General features: G+C 27.6%; 1 protein-coding gene and 1 long non-coding RNA gene across 4 annotated transcripts; both read left to right on the top strand.

The window, feature by feature from the left end:
• Positions 1-2,939: 2,939 nt before the first annotated feature.
• LOC138942098 (uncharacterized) lies at positions 2,940-9,849 on the top strand. 3 transcript variants are annotated; one of them, XR_011448260.1, is made up of 8 exons: positions 2,940-3,550; positions 3,654-3,785; positions 4,762-6,937; positions 7,012-7,141; positions 7,736-7,786; positions 7,867-8,090; positions 8,176-8,338; positions 8,419-9,849. XR_011448260.1 is itself a non-coding variant. In XM_070312140.1 (5 exons), the coding sequence occupies exons 1-5, from the start codon at positions 7,581-7,583 to the stop codon at positions 8,550-8,552; spliced, it is 609 nt and encodes a 202-aa protein (XP_070168241.1). In that variant the 5' UTR covers positions 7,420-7,580; the 3' UTR covers positions 8,553-9,848. The 3 variants fall into 3 exon arrangements, 1 of the variants encoding a protein (XP_070168241.1); XR_011448261.1 differs by lacking the exons at positions 7,736-7,786; positions 7,867-8,090; positions 8,176-8,338; positions 8,419-9,849 and adding an exon at positions 7,334-7,413 and having other exon boundaries at positions 7,012-7,238; XM_070312140.1 differs by lacking the exons at positions 2,940-3,550; positions 3,654-3,785; positions 4,762-6,937; positions 7,012-7,141 and adding an exon at positions 7,420-7,617 and having other exon boundaries at positions 8,419-9,848.
• Positions 9,850-11,450: 1,601 nt separating this feature from the next.
• On the top strand, positions 11,451-13,126 carry LOC138942104 (uncharacterized). The gene is made up of 3 exons (XR_011448269.1): positions 11,451-11,646; positions 11,858-12,054; positions 12,446-13,126. It is a non-coding gene; the product is annotated as an uncharacterized lncRNA (long non-coding RNA).
• The last annotated feature ends 1,550 nt before the right edge of the window (positions 13,127-14,676 follow it).

Here is a 14,676-nt window from a genome sequence, read left to right as displayed (position 1 = left end):
CGAAGCTTCGTTTATCTTTTCTCGGATATTTTCTTTGCAACTCTACGCAAAATGCGCCAATAGTCTAACAATAAGCATTTTTTCCTTTCTAAAAAAGGCATGAAACCTCGAACTCGAATATATTGAAGTGTTGAAGCCTCTTTTCCGCGATGCTGATTGTCTGTCTCGCTTGTGCGCTGCGATTTGCTTCAATCGTGTTATTTGCAACTGTCAAATTATGTGAATTTTGACAATTTGACAATTTATGAAAGAAAAAGTTAGAAAAAAAAGTTAAAAAAATTGGAAAATGTCCATAAATAAAAGCGCGCCTGTGTTCTAGTTTTCTAAATTGAAAAACGATCGATAACTTTATTAACGACTCTTTTGGTCATAATATAAACATGTTTTCATTATTTAAAACTTAATAAGCTTTGTAATTGCATATTGATCATTAATCGTAAATATCGCATTAATCGTTGCTTATCAGCTATATCTAATCTAAAAATTTCTAGTGGATTCTGCGTTATCAAGCGATGCGGTAGCGTCGCGACGCCAAGTATATGAAAAAATTTCTTTCTGGCATGTCAATGGTTTGCCTATGTACAGGGGCCGTGACGCTACCAAGTAGCTTACCCGGAGTTTTACGTCTTACGAATATTTCGAATATTTTCATGTAATAAATTATTTTGTATTACATTGTAAATTATATTTTATATTAATCTTTGTATTATATTTTGTAATATATATTTGTAATATGATTAATTCTATTATTAGATATATAGAATCAATTATAATATATATTTTGTAAATATATATAAAATATTACTATAAATATTTATGTTTTACTATAAATCAGGGTTGGGAATTTATCCATAAACTATTATAGTCTACGTCTACGCAATGTAAACTATGTGTAACATGTCATCTATGTCAATAATGAATAATCTATGGAATATGGTTTGTCAAAGATTTTCTTTATATTTCGTTTTTTATGTTTCATGCTTGAAACATAATTACAAATAGAAATCTAAGCAGCCAAAGACTGATGACAGGGGATAAGGTGTCTGTCATAGTCATGGACGTAAAATAAGGCAGAGAAAAACGTAAGTTGTAAAAAGTTATTATACAATAGCGTTACATTTTTTTCTGCCTTACTTTACTAAAATCACTTATATAGATACATTAACTATTTTATAATACCCAGTAAACACGCAGGGCTCATTTCCGTAACAATTATATAATATTCTATATGTATATATTACAGATCATTAAAATGAAACTATAACGTATCAGTTATATCAATAACATAATAAATCTATAATTGTTGCATAGAATTGTTATGTAATTTTGTCGTTACTTTGTTATGTAACATTTTTACAGTTTTGTGAACGTTAATGTGCATACTCTAAAAGTTTCGTAAATGCTACGTAACTCTAACGACGTAAATGTAACGTTATAATAAATACGTAACATTTATACAGTTTTGTGAACGTTAATGTGCATACTCTAAAAGTTTCGTAAATGCTACGTAACTCTAACGACGTAATTATAACGTTATAATAAATACGTAACATTTATGTATTTTTGTGAACGTAAATGTGCATACTCTAAAAGTTTCGTAAATGCTACGTAACTCTAACGACGTAATTGTAACGTTATAATAAATACGTAACATTTATGTATTTTGGTGAAATGTAAATGTGTATACTCTAAAAGTTTTATAAATGCTACGTAACTCTAATGACATAATTGAAACGTTATGTTAAATACGTACCAATTATGTATTTTGGTGAATGTAAATGTGTACACTCTAAAAACTTCATAAATGCTACATAACTCTAACGACATAAGTGTATCGTTATGTTAAACATGTAACATTAACATTATTTTATTGATGTCAATGTATACATTTTTGTTAAAACCTTGTAAAAAGAATTCGTAAAAGGAAGAGAATTATGCAGAAACAAGAAAATGAAAGATTTTGAGAGAGGAAAGTTGCGATATATTTATTTATAATTTAAAAGCGGTAACAATATATCAATCATGCCTTTTTTAGAGAAGAACTACAACATCACAAACGCGTGCTCCGTGCACACCATATACATTTATTGTGTGTGTACCACATTTGATTTTTTTTGTGTGTATACAGGGTGATTCAAAACAACTTTTAGTTCTTAAAATGTCGTATTCTTGAATTAATTCTAAGACGATTTTTCCTTTATCAAAATTTTATCCGAAGCTTAGTTGTTAAATTATAATATATGTACACACACACACACACACACACATATGTAATACACAGACACACACGCACACGATAAATGCGTGTGGCGCACGCAAAGCGCACACTTGTAATGTCTAGTAATAACAAAATTTTCATATCGTATTACACATAAAAAAATATATACCATTGTTGACATTTTTGAGTGTTCTGAAAAGATGATAAATGCATATAATATCATTGAGAAAAACGTATTTGAAACATATTTTCTTAATATAGAGTTATAAATGTGGAAAATAAAATTATATATTAAAAAAAAAATTTTAAAATATGCACCAGATATCTTTTTTTGAATGATATATGTATACTATTTTTCTGTTATGTAACATTTATGAAATTTTTATAGTATACACATTTACATTTATCAAAATACATAATTGTTACGTATTTAACATAACATTTCAATTATATCATTAGAGTTACGTAACATGTATGAAACTTTTAGAGTATATACATTTACATTCACCAAAATACATAAATGTTATGTATATTTAACATAACGTGTCAATTATGTCGTTAAAATTACGTGGCATTCACGAAACTTTTAGAGTATACACATTTATGTTCACCAAATTGCATAAATGTTACATAATAGAGTAACGACAAAATGACATAACATTTCTATGTAACAATTATAGATTCATTACGTTATTGACATAACTGATACGTCATAGTTTTGTTTTGTTCATTTATAACATATAGAATATTATGTAATTATTAAGTAAATATACGTTTACTGAAATTTTTTACTTATGTTCTTTGTGCAAGACGCATAATTAGTAAATTTTTCTCTACATTATGCATCTGTGTAAGTTATGTGAACATGCCCTAGGGGGTAAGTCTGTGATTGGCTTATTGTTAGTCGTATTAAGTATACGTGCAAGCATAGACATAGTCGCTGCTACTTGCGAGCGAGAGAGAACGCAAGGAGCACGGAACAGAGTATGTCCTTTTCTACGTGTATCTTTACCCCCACTCCTTAAATAAAGGCAAACGCTCGGTCTAGATATACTATGTCTATGCGTGCAAGGCTGCGTTCGGAAACATCACTCGTGTGCACACGAGTGTCGTTCTATCTTTGTTATGTACCAAAAGTTAAACAAAGATAGAACGTCGCTCGTGTGCACACGGGTAATGTTTCCGAACGCAGCTCTAGTGCGCAATCATCGTACAAAGCATCCCAAGCTTCTGCGCGCTAGGCTTTACTTTTCAATATGGCCAAATCTACGAAAACAGTAGTTGTGCGTGTGAAAAAATTGTGTTGAAAGTGTGAACAGTATCGAGATATTGGTAAGTATGAAATAAATATTAACTTAATAATTAATGCCAACAAATGATAATTGTTGTCTTGTGGTAAAAAAGCTATGCTAAAGATTGAATTCCTCTTGTGCAGTGAACAAAAGATACATCGCGTACCACGTGAAAACTGAAAACCACGTGCGCCTAACAAAGGACAAAGGACCTCGTGCCGGCGAAAGATACACCTAGTTTTGCCTCATTATTTTTATATTTTGGCATTTTTATAGTAAGTACGATTTATTTTATGCAACATTATTTTTCCCATGTTTTTTTTACAATATTTGTTGCACGGTCATATAATGAGAAAAACAAGAAATCTCTTATTTGCACTACTTTTTGAATCAGAAGCTTGAATATTTCGAGTGTAAAGTTACATCATTTCTTAATTATAGATTTTTTATTTTTTATTGCATTGCGGCATACTAAATTTCGGTTTATAATTTTTTTATAATGATCGTAATGGTAATTCCAATGATAAATGATATCAATTATGAAATATAGCTTTTATATTGTTGAACAAGATATCTGCATTAGAAAAAACTGTAGATATATTTTTTCGAATACTTCATATATTTTGAAAGTTTATTATTGACTGTTTTCATAATAATTTTTTGCAAATGAAATAGAATCTTATAATTAATAAATATTTTCTATGCATGAGTCTTAATTTTTCAATTTGGTATTTGATCGTGAATTAATTTGATGTAAACTGATTTTTATTCAAGTATAAAATATTTAAACATGATAGCATTAATTATTACAAGTCATTACATAATGAAGTTATAGGTCTTAAAAAATTGTAAATATTATGCGTGCAATATGCTTATATAATTACTTTAATTTATAATTTATAGTTTATAATAACATGCAACGTAACAAAAAAAATTATTCGTGTTTAATTAATTACAACACTAAAATACATTACAAAAATATTTCCGTTAAAAGACATTAAAAAATTATGTAGGTTGTTTCACCATAATTGTGAGAAATCAAATTTTTCATATATAAATGAAATACTATTTAAGAAACATAGATTGCATTTTTTCTGAAATTTTCTATTAGCGTCCTTAAAATATTACATAAATTATATTTTAATTATTGAATTAGTTTGTTTCGATAAAAAACTGCAAATGTCTTAAAACATTTTTTATTTGTCAAAATATTTTTAATTCTCCATATAAGCTTCCTATATATTGTTTCAGTGAAAAAGGAAAATATAATATAAACAATAATATCAGGCAAACCCAAACCTATATTCGTATACATAATCGCAATTCATCTATTTCCTATTGCTTTATAAAATTATATTATGTCCAAATCAAAATTAAGACTAGACATTAATTCTTTAACGCCAAGGCAGCGGCGACGTATTTTCTTAAAAAAATTTCGTAATATCTGCCAAATGACTATTAATTCAAATTTGGAAATTCAAAATAATATCGTAAGTTTATCGAATGGGCCAGGTAACATCGAACAATTACCTCAGCAGCAAAATGTACTAAAAGAAATTGATATCGATTATTCCAATGTAATGAACACTCATAAGTGTACAGAAAATAATCATGATTTAGTTTCTGAACATTCGGAAATTAGTATTGATAAAAATAGTCTTCAGTTAAGTATTTCAAGTGATAAATTTTCTAAAACAGAATTTTGTAAAACAGAACTTATTAACGACATCCGATTATGGGCTATTGAAAATCGTGTCAGTCATTCTGCTATTAGTAGTTTACTGAAAATTCTAGTAAAATACGGCCATAATGTTCCGATTGATGCTCGAACTCTATTTCAAACGCCCAAACAAGTAGACATTATTGAAATGACACCAGGAAAATATTATCATGCAGGTTTAGATGATAGTTTGAAAAAATCTATTCGTAAGCATTATTGTCGAAATAATTTACCATCTCAGATAAATATTAATGTGAATATAGATGGTCTTCCTTTAACAAAATCTTCTGGGAGTCAATTTTGGCCTATTTTAGGTAGTATAGTTGCAGATATTTACACCGAACCGTTTATAATTGGTGTTTATCATGGTTTTGAAAAGCCAAAATGTTGCAATACTTTTTTGAAATATTTTAAGGATGATTGTTTAGAAATTTTCCGAACTGGCATTGTAGAATACGGCAAAAAAATAACTGTGAAATTGAACGTATTTATCTGCGATGCTCCTGCAAAATCGTTTATCAAGGGAACTAAAGGACATAATGCGTATTTTGGATGCGGTAATTGTATTCAAGAGGGAGATTACATAGAAAATCGAGTAACGTACCCAGAAATTAATGCAATGTTAAGATCAGATGAATCTTTTAAATTAAGAAAACAAGAAGAACACCATAAAATCACTTCAAATCTTGAAGATTTAAACATTGGAATGGTTACTCAATTTCCTTTAGACTACATGCATCTCGTACTATTAGGAGTAATGAAAAAATTGTTGCAGTTTTGGATTAAAGGTAAACATAATGTTCGTATGGTTGCAACTCAGATAACTCTTGCTTCAACTTCTTTATTATCTATGTCATTATTCCTACCTAAGGAATTTGCTAGAAAGCCAAGGAAATTAGATGAGGTTGATCGCTTTAAAGCCACCGAATTAAGACAATTATTATTATATACTGGGCCAATAATCTTTTTTAAAAAATTATCACGTGATAAATATGTTCATTTTTTGAGTCTGAGCATAGCAATTCGAATTTTATGTAGCAAAGAATATTGCGTACAACTGCTTGATTATGCACACAGTTTATTATTGTATTTTGTTGAAAATTATTGCACATTATATGGTCGTCAATATTTATCATATAACGTTCATAATTTAATTCATTTGTGTTATTATGTAAAATTATGGGGAGTGTTAAATAAATTTAGTGCGTTTAAGTTCGAAAATTACATGCAAAAAATTAAATCAAGAATTAGATCTTCGAGTCGGCCATTAGAACAATTAGTCAATCGTTGTAAAGAAGAAGATAATTTTAATATAACAAATGTAGAAAAGAATTATCCAATACCAAAAGTACGTATTATAAATGGCAAAAAGATAATAAAATCAGTTCAATGTAAAGGTTTCTATCTAAGTACAAGAACTGCTGATAATTGTTGTCTTTTGTTAGATGGTACAACGATTTCACTTACGACAATTTATTTTAAAAATAAACAGATTTACATTATTGGCAAAAAGTATTTAAATATTAAATCATTTTTTCGCATTCCATGCAACTCTTTAAATATCGGAATTAAAAAAATTAACGAGTCACAGTATGAGTTAATTACTATTCCATTGTCTGATATTAAATTAAAATGTGTAAAACTGCCTTTATGTGACGAAGAAGCTGTGATCTTGCCTTTACTGCACCAACAAGATATATGTTTATGGCGAGTACTCATATTGATAGAATATATAATTGAAAACAATATTAAATTAATTAACAAGTTTTACTTTTTTACAGATTATTAATAATGGTAAAAAATTTCGCTGTCGTAACTTTTCCAAGCGATGGGAATAATGAAGAAGAGATCGTATCAGAAGTTCCATCTTTATGGCTTTCTTCCAATTTAACAGAATGCTGGTGGCCATCGGTAAAAAATATAAACATGTTTATTATGAAACAAACTCCACCTGTTACTAATAATCCTAAATGGACACTTTATCCTATCAAATTTCATGGATATTATGGTAATTTATATTTTACTTCAGAATTTATGTAATTATTTTTTTAATATTTTAAAAAAATAATGTAATTTGTAAATTACGGTTTTGTCCTAATCAAGATTCATTAGATGAGGCTAGACAAAGAGCAACGAATTATTCTTCAAGCGATGAAAATAATACAAATCAAATAAAGAAGTCACAAAACGGTCACTAAATACAGTTTATGATAATGAATCTGAATCTGATTCTGATGACTCACGTTCAATTATACCAAATCCACCATCAATCCACAATGTCTCACAATCAGCCAAAAATATTCAATCAATCTCAAATATTTTGGATTCAACAATTATTAATAATATTGATATGGAAATTCTTGATGGAACTATAGTACCTCACAAAAGTAATTTTTATTTTAATTCTTTTATTCCATTTTTATTATCTCTATAATAAAACGGTTTTTTTTTAAATTATAGTTATTGTTTATTATGAGTAATCTAATACTTTTTTAATATTTCTAGATATGCAGGATGTATATACGTTAGTGTCAGAAATGTCAGATAAAATGGAAGGTTTTGTATTTACTTTTTATCTTATAATTTTATTAATATCTCTTTATGGCATTGTTTACTCAATATTATTAATTTTTTAGATAATTTTGAAAAAATATGTACAGCTATAACTACAATTTCATTAGACATACAAACTATAGATATTCGTTTAAAAAACATAGAAACACAACATAACCAACATAAGTCTAAAGACTCTGCCAGGGATACATCAAATATACAAAAATCTTTTCCGTTTAAGAGTATAAATGAAATAATAGCTTTTGAAAAGAATTTATCAGAAAATGCAGATGAGTACAACAAATTTGTAAGTTTAATTAAGTTATTTAAATGCAAATTTTATTTAAATAGAATAATGTAAATTATATTATTGGTATGTTTTATTTCTAAAGATGCTGTATATATCTCGCATAGGCGGAGGGTCCGCTAAAGAAAATTTAATTCGTATATATCGAACTTTATTTTCTAATGAAGTTGCCAAGGTATCATCCTGGAAAGGACTACGTAATCATTTTAAAATAAGTAGTTTAAAGTTTATATTGACGGGAATACAAGGTAAAATATATTTTTATATTTATAAATAAATTTATAAAATATGCAATTTAATTTAATGTAAAATTTTTTTAATAATTCAGCAACAATTTTGGCTCAACATCAATTCACAAACAAAGAGTTTGAAGACATCACGAAAGAATGGTTTCGCCAAGGTGGTCAAAGGCTTAGCAGACAACAAAAAGACTCTGAAGAAGCAAATCCGCAAGTTATTTAAATGTCTCAAAAGCTTATTATTTTTTCATTATAATCTTTTTTCTTATTAGTCTATGAGCTTTCGGCTTATGATCTTTTTTTTATTGGCCTAGAGTCTTAATTAACATAAGAAATATTTTTTTTAACTAATGTTTTTTTTATATTGAATGATTTTAACACTAAACCTACCACGACTGGTTAAACAATCGGTCAAAACGTTATCAAAGTTTAAAAATTTCTGCATTTGGTATAAATAAGTTGTCGGTAGATTTAGTGTTAAATACTTAAGTTTTTAAATTTTTATGTTCTAAAATCTAAAATCATAGTCTGCACTCTTTTCATTTTGAGTTCTCAACGTCATTATTTGAGTTAAATACTTCTTTTAGGAGAATTAGTAGAATTAAAGTATGCATTATGTTGATACATTTAATAGTTTATCTAACAATCTTTTTAATTACAAAAAGTATAATTGCTTTATTGTTTTTCTTTCAAATGAAAATCGAATTGCGTTTCCATTTTTGTTTAAATTAGATTTATTCTAACGGTACACACTTATATTATTAACAAATGTGTTATAATTAACGAATCATACATGAATCTCAAAGATTTTGACAAGTGTGTTTATGAAAAGTTTATGGATGTAAAAATTATAGTTTTCATGTGGGGAGAAGCCTAAAAAACTCATTTCTTATTGATGTATAGCGTTAAAACAAAAAATAATATCGCGAATACTCGAGTGTACCGTGAAGTTTAAATTTATCATATTAATTACTATTATAATAAATTTATAATTTATAATATTTCTAAATTTAATTAATTTATAATATTATTAATTGTTATTAGTGTACTATATTTTGCAACAAAATTAGGAAATTATTGTACTTCGGCGTAAAAAGGCGTAGAAAGGATGAAATTCAAATTGATATACTTTTCGAAAAAATTATCACAGAATGATATTTAAAACAGATTTTAAAGCTAGAAAACATAACTTTCCAATGCTCTAACGGAGATTTTTCTAACGATTTTTCTTATACAGATTTTATTACAAGTGGTGCTACTTTAAAATGAGCTTTGTAATTGTAGAAAAAAACTTCAACTTTAATAGGCGAGTACGTAGAGAACAATTTTTTCATCAATTCTATTAATTGTAATAAAACTTAACATTTTCTCTTTAAAATGCTTTTTTTAAACAGTTCTACGACCATATGACATTTTTTTTGCAAAAATACGTGAATTTGATTCTTTTTAATTTTGTGATTCTAATTGTTTGCAAAGTATATTAATTAATACAATATAAGTGCAATTTGTTATTTAAGTTTGAAATTATTATTAGCTATTAGTATATTTAAAGTTTTCTCTTAAAAAAAATATCTAAAATTATGTAATATAATTTAAATTATCATTATAATTGTAATTTGAAACAAAAATTAATTTTATAAATATTAATAATATTTGTTAAAAGATTTATTCATAAATTTGTTACAAGATTCATTTATTTAACAATTTAGCATATGTGGAAATAAAGAGTTGTTCAAGAAATCAAGTTTTTATTGTTATATATATCCATATCTTTATATATACACGATTTTCTAAACATAAATAATATAAGTTAATTCTCTTAATTTTAATAAAAAAACAACCATTAGTAATTTTATCCAATCAATAATTTTGCGCTGTATATTCAACTATAGCAGAATAGTTTCTTCATTTTAATCATTGATAAATATATATGTATTATTAATATATATATTTATCAATGATTAGACTGAAAAAAGACTATTCTATTATAGTTACTTAATTTCATGTCTAAATTTTAGATATTTGTTATTTGTTATTATCATTTTGTTACATATTATATACAGCATAGTGTTGCTGTATATAATACGTGACATTTTGATCTAAATGTTACCTGTAAATTACATAATGGTTACTAGAACAGATAATATGTGTTCTGTAAATAATATATAAATATTACAGAACAGTGTGTACTAAATTCTATTATAATGACGTAATTTTATATCTAAATTTTATGTATCTATTACGTATTATATACAGGCATAATGTTGCTGATATTTTCATCTAAACATCATTTAAAAGTTGACATAATCGTTACCATATCTGTTCTCTCAATGTTACAGAACAGTGTTTACTATGTTCTGTTACAGTTACGTAATTTATATATATAAATTTTATGTATCTATTACGTTTTAAAAGTTGACATAATGGTTACCATATCTGTTCTGTCAATGTTATGTAAATGTTACAGAACAGTGTTTACTATGTTCTGTTATAGTTATGTAATTTCATATATAAATTTTATGTATCTATTACATTTTAATTTCATGTATCTATTATGTTTGATATACAAGAATAATGTTGCTGACATTTCCATCTAAACGTTACTTAATCGTGGACCTAACGGTTACCACAACAGCGAACAGCTGTTTTGTAAATGTTCTGTAAAAGTTACAAAACAGTGTTTATTGGGTATAATCATTCTTTTTTTTGCATTCTGACATCTAATTTATAAAACTTACATAGTTTACATTGTCTATGAAAAAAGTCCATGTAAACAATTCATGTAGACGTAATTTTCAAATCTACGGCACAACCCTGCTATAAGTATTATTATTATATATTTAAATTTTTTATATATAAATATACAAAACGTTTATTTTGTTATTTTTCAGACAATAGGGTATTATAAAAAAAAATGTCATAAATTTTATTTTTAATCAAAAGTATATATTATAAAAAAATTATTTCCAAACTTTGAAGATTTTCCATCAACAATAAATAATTTAAAATAAAGAAAGAAAGATGATTAAAATTTAAAATTTTCACGTGATTTATAAACGCTTCGTTATTGGTTAGTTCGTGCGTGACGTCACTTCGTTACTAAGCCATCGATCTAGTACAGGGAACAAGAAGATTGTTAACGTTTTTGACCCTTTTTAAAGAAAAATAGTAGTTAACGAACTGAGTAAAATGGAAGCGGGGTATGTTAAGGCAAATTCAACAAATCTGCCAAAAATTGATGCGCTAATGGTGTATCAATTTATTAGAGAAGACGACCGCTTTAATGCTGCCGAAATGCGAGGAGTAAAAACATCTGCGTAAGTATACATAACAAGAAATTCATTAATTTATATTAAGACTCAATTGTTGTATCCGTAGTTAAAATATATATCTACTTTTAAATACAAAGGTCTGTGTGTTTTATGTATATTTTAAGGTTATGTTTTTAATTGTCTGTTAAAGTACATATATCTATTAATCAGTGTTTGAACAATTAGTCCTAAATGTACAAAATAATTTTAAATACAGGGCATGTCGAGAAACATATGGAGATTCAGCAATAGGATATGTTTGCCTAAAACGAGAGAGTTCAAAGTTCACTGTGAAGGCAAGGATTTGTCCGGAGCATCGAGTAAGAAGTAAAAGTTATTCAGTAACTTTAATCGTGGATGAGGAAGAAGAGAAAGTGTTCAGTGTTGAATGCCATGATTGTGCAGCGTCGTTAGGTATAGTTTCATTATTCTCAGAACCAAAATATAGAATCAATGTTTACTATAACTTGCATGCAGTATTCGAAAAAAGTTTAAAGTTATATTTTTCAAGAATGAAAACTATGTTCTTATTATATAAAAGATGTTCTGTAATGTCCTATGGATAAACACTTCTCATTTAAATACGGTGTTTGAACAAGTATTTCGACTTTTTATGCTTTATGTGATGACAACACTGATTTCATATTTGCATATAAACTTAAGCAAATTACTGCGAGATATTAGTAAATGTTATTATTTATATTTTTCTATTGGAGCAACTAAAAAATACATTGAAACTAAGGAATTGTACAAAAAAGAAGTACAGAATATAGAAAATTTTCCTGACAACGCACCATTTTTGCAGGACATTGTGAAAATAGCCAAGGAGAAGCAACTTGACAGTCAGTTATCGCAACATCATTTTGAACTAAAGGAACGCCGATTATACTCATTGTCAATGCATCGACTGATTGTTGAGTTTTCAGCATGTGGAATGAAAATTGCAGATGATTTTTTAATATTTTGTATTTCCAAAATGTCAAAAGAATTATGTTATGAAGCGGAAAATGCAACTAAAATGCGAAGTAACAGCCATTTATGGTTCGAACTTCGCTACGGTAGAATAACTGCATCGATATTACATGAAGCTGCAAATTGTAACACCGAAGATGGAAGTCTTGTACAGCGGATCACTGGCGCATCCAAAGTATATGATACAAAAGAAATGGAAAGAGGAAGATGTCTTGAGAAAGAAGTACTTAAAAAAGTTGAGAAAATAGTAGGCCAAAAACTGAAAAATTGTGGTCTTTTTTTAATGCCAAATTACCCGATTTTGGGAGCTTCTCCGGATGCTATGGGCAATGATTTTATTGTGGAAGTGAAGTGTCCAAATTCAGACAAAGCTATTTCTCGATTTCCATCGAAAGGAAAAGTAGCTTCTAAGTGCAAAGCACAAATAAATCTTCAAATACTAGCTACAAATACAAAAAAGGCTTTATTTTGTGTTGCTGATCCTGATTTCGAAAATAATAGAAAAGTGACAACAGTTTGGGTAGATTATGATAAAGATTATATTACAGCTGTAACAGAACAAGCTATCAGTTTCTGGAAAAAAAATATTTATTGTAAATTGATGAATTCTATTTTAAGATAAAATATGCATTAATAAAAAGTTTGTTATGTGAACAATTAGTTTTATATTTTTCGTATAATATAATTTTATATTAATAATTATAAATTATTATGTTCTTATAATAGGTGCTTAGAGGTTTATTAAAGCTGCTACAATACGAACAACATCATCTATGTATGGCATGATGTTATGGTTTAAAGTAGAATGTGGTTCCAAAAGTGAAAATTCTCGTAGTCTTCTTATCACACGTTCTACGTAAATTCTTAAACTTGCTATACGCTTCGTTAACATTATTTCTGTCTTAGACGATTTACCTCCACTTTTTACACTAGGAGGTCTTACAAGTTCGCACTGAATTTTATTTAAAGATGTTTGAATCTGCTTAAAACCACGATCTGCCATTTCATATTGTTTTGGCAAAACATCCATTATACCGCATTGTTCAAACAACTCAACATCATTTACTCGACCTCCATAACCAGAAGAAATAAAATTAATAAATCCATCCGGTGTACAATATATTAAATACTTCAATGTATTGCACTTTTTATATTCTGACCACGTTAAAGACTGTTGAAGAGCGTTTGATGGTTTCTCGATTTGAATTTCGAAACAGTCAATTATTCCATAAACGTGAGCAAAATTTGCACGAAACGGTATAAATAATGTCATTTTAACGCTTTCTCTAGGAGGACAATAAATAAGAGTTTTTAAGAAATTACATAATTTTGGTACACTATTTTGAAAAATTTATGATGCTCCTGCTGTGCTGATTCCAAATTGGTTACCTAATCTTATAAAATTGTCATTCAGTTTGATTTTCATCAAAGTCAATTTTATATTTTCTGTTGATAAACAGTTGCGTTTATGCAGTTCATCAATAATCCATAACCAGTCATTTGGAATTCCAATGTATTGTTTTGTCTGTGTGCTAATAAAATAATTTGTTGAATGTAAAGCGCTTCTTTTTGCTTGTAGGTCTTGTTCTTCACAATACTGCAAATAATCTTCATGACATGATTCATATTCGCTCCTAGTAGTACCAGTTGTAATCGTTTTGGAAAAATCGGTTACAACTGCACCGCTATTGTCACTCTCCGTTGGTACATTAATGGGTGAACACATTTTATTTACAGTATTAGGCAGTGTTTGGCAACTTTCTTCAACAGTACTGCACTTTATATTGCATTGAATTTTTTTACTTCTAAAAAAAACCTTCGTGTTCTTGTTTTCTTTATCCCGAATACACTTCTTATTAATTTCTATTTTGTCATTCGATTGCAATAATACTTCTCCTTCTTTTTCTGTAACGATTAATGGAACTGCATTGCTTTTTTCAATATTAATACTATCTGACTTGCTCGGTATATTTGAAAAATCAATTTCATCATTTATTTTATTATTCTCTGTAAGTATTGAAAAACTTATCGAAGCACAGTTTTCATTTGTTGAAATTTCTTTTT

Source organism: Polyergus mexicanus, unplaced genomic scaffold, assembly GCF_030449975.1.
Source record: "Polyergus mexicanus isolate NDT 795.1 unplaced genomic scaffold, iyPolMexi1.0 SCAF_21, whole genome shotgun sequence".
Classification (NCBI taxonomy): domain Eukaryota; kingdom Metazoa; phylum Arthropoda; class Insecta; order Hymenoptera; family Formicidae; genus Polyergus; species Polyergus mexicanus.
Note: the sequence above shows the minus strand (reverse complement) of the source record. Positions and strands in the feature narration are given on the sequence as shown.

Excerpts from the sequence above, each read along its gene's own strand:
- LOC138942098 (XM_070312140.1), top strand. The coding sequence starts at position 7,581 with ATGGAAATTCTTGATGGAACTATAGTACCTCACAAAA. Across the intron at positions 7,787-7,866 it reads AATGTCAGATAAAATGGAAG|ATAATTTTGAAAAAATATGT; the intron begins GTTTTGTATTTA and ends TTAATTTTTTAG. Across the intron at positions 8,339-8,418 it reads TATATTGACGGGAATACAAG|CAACAATTTTGGCTCAACAT; the intron begins GTAAAATATATT and ends TTAATAATTCAG.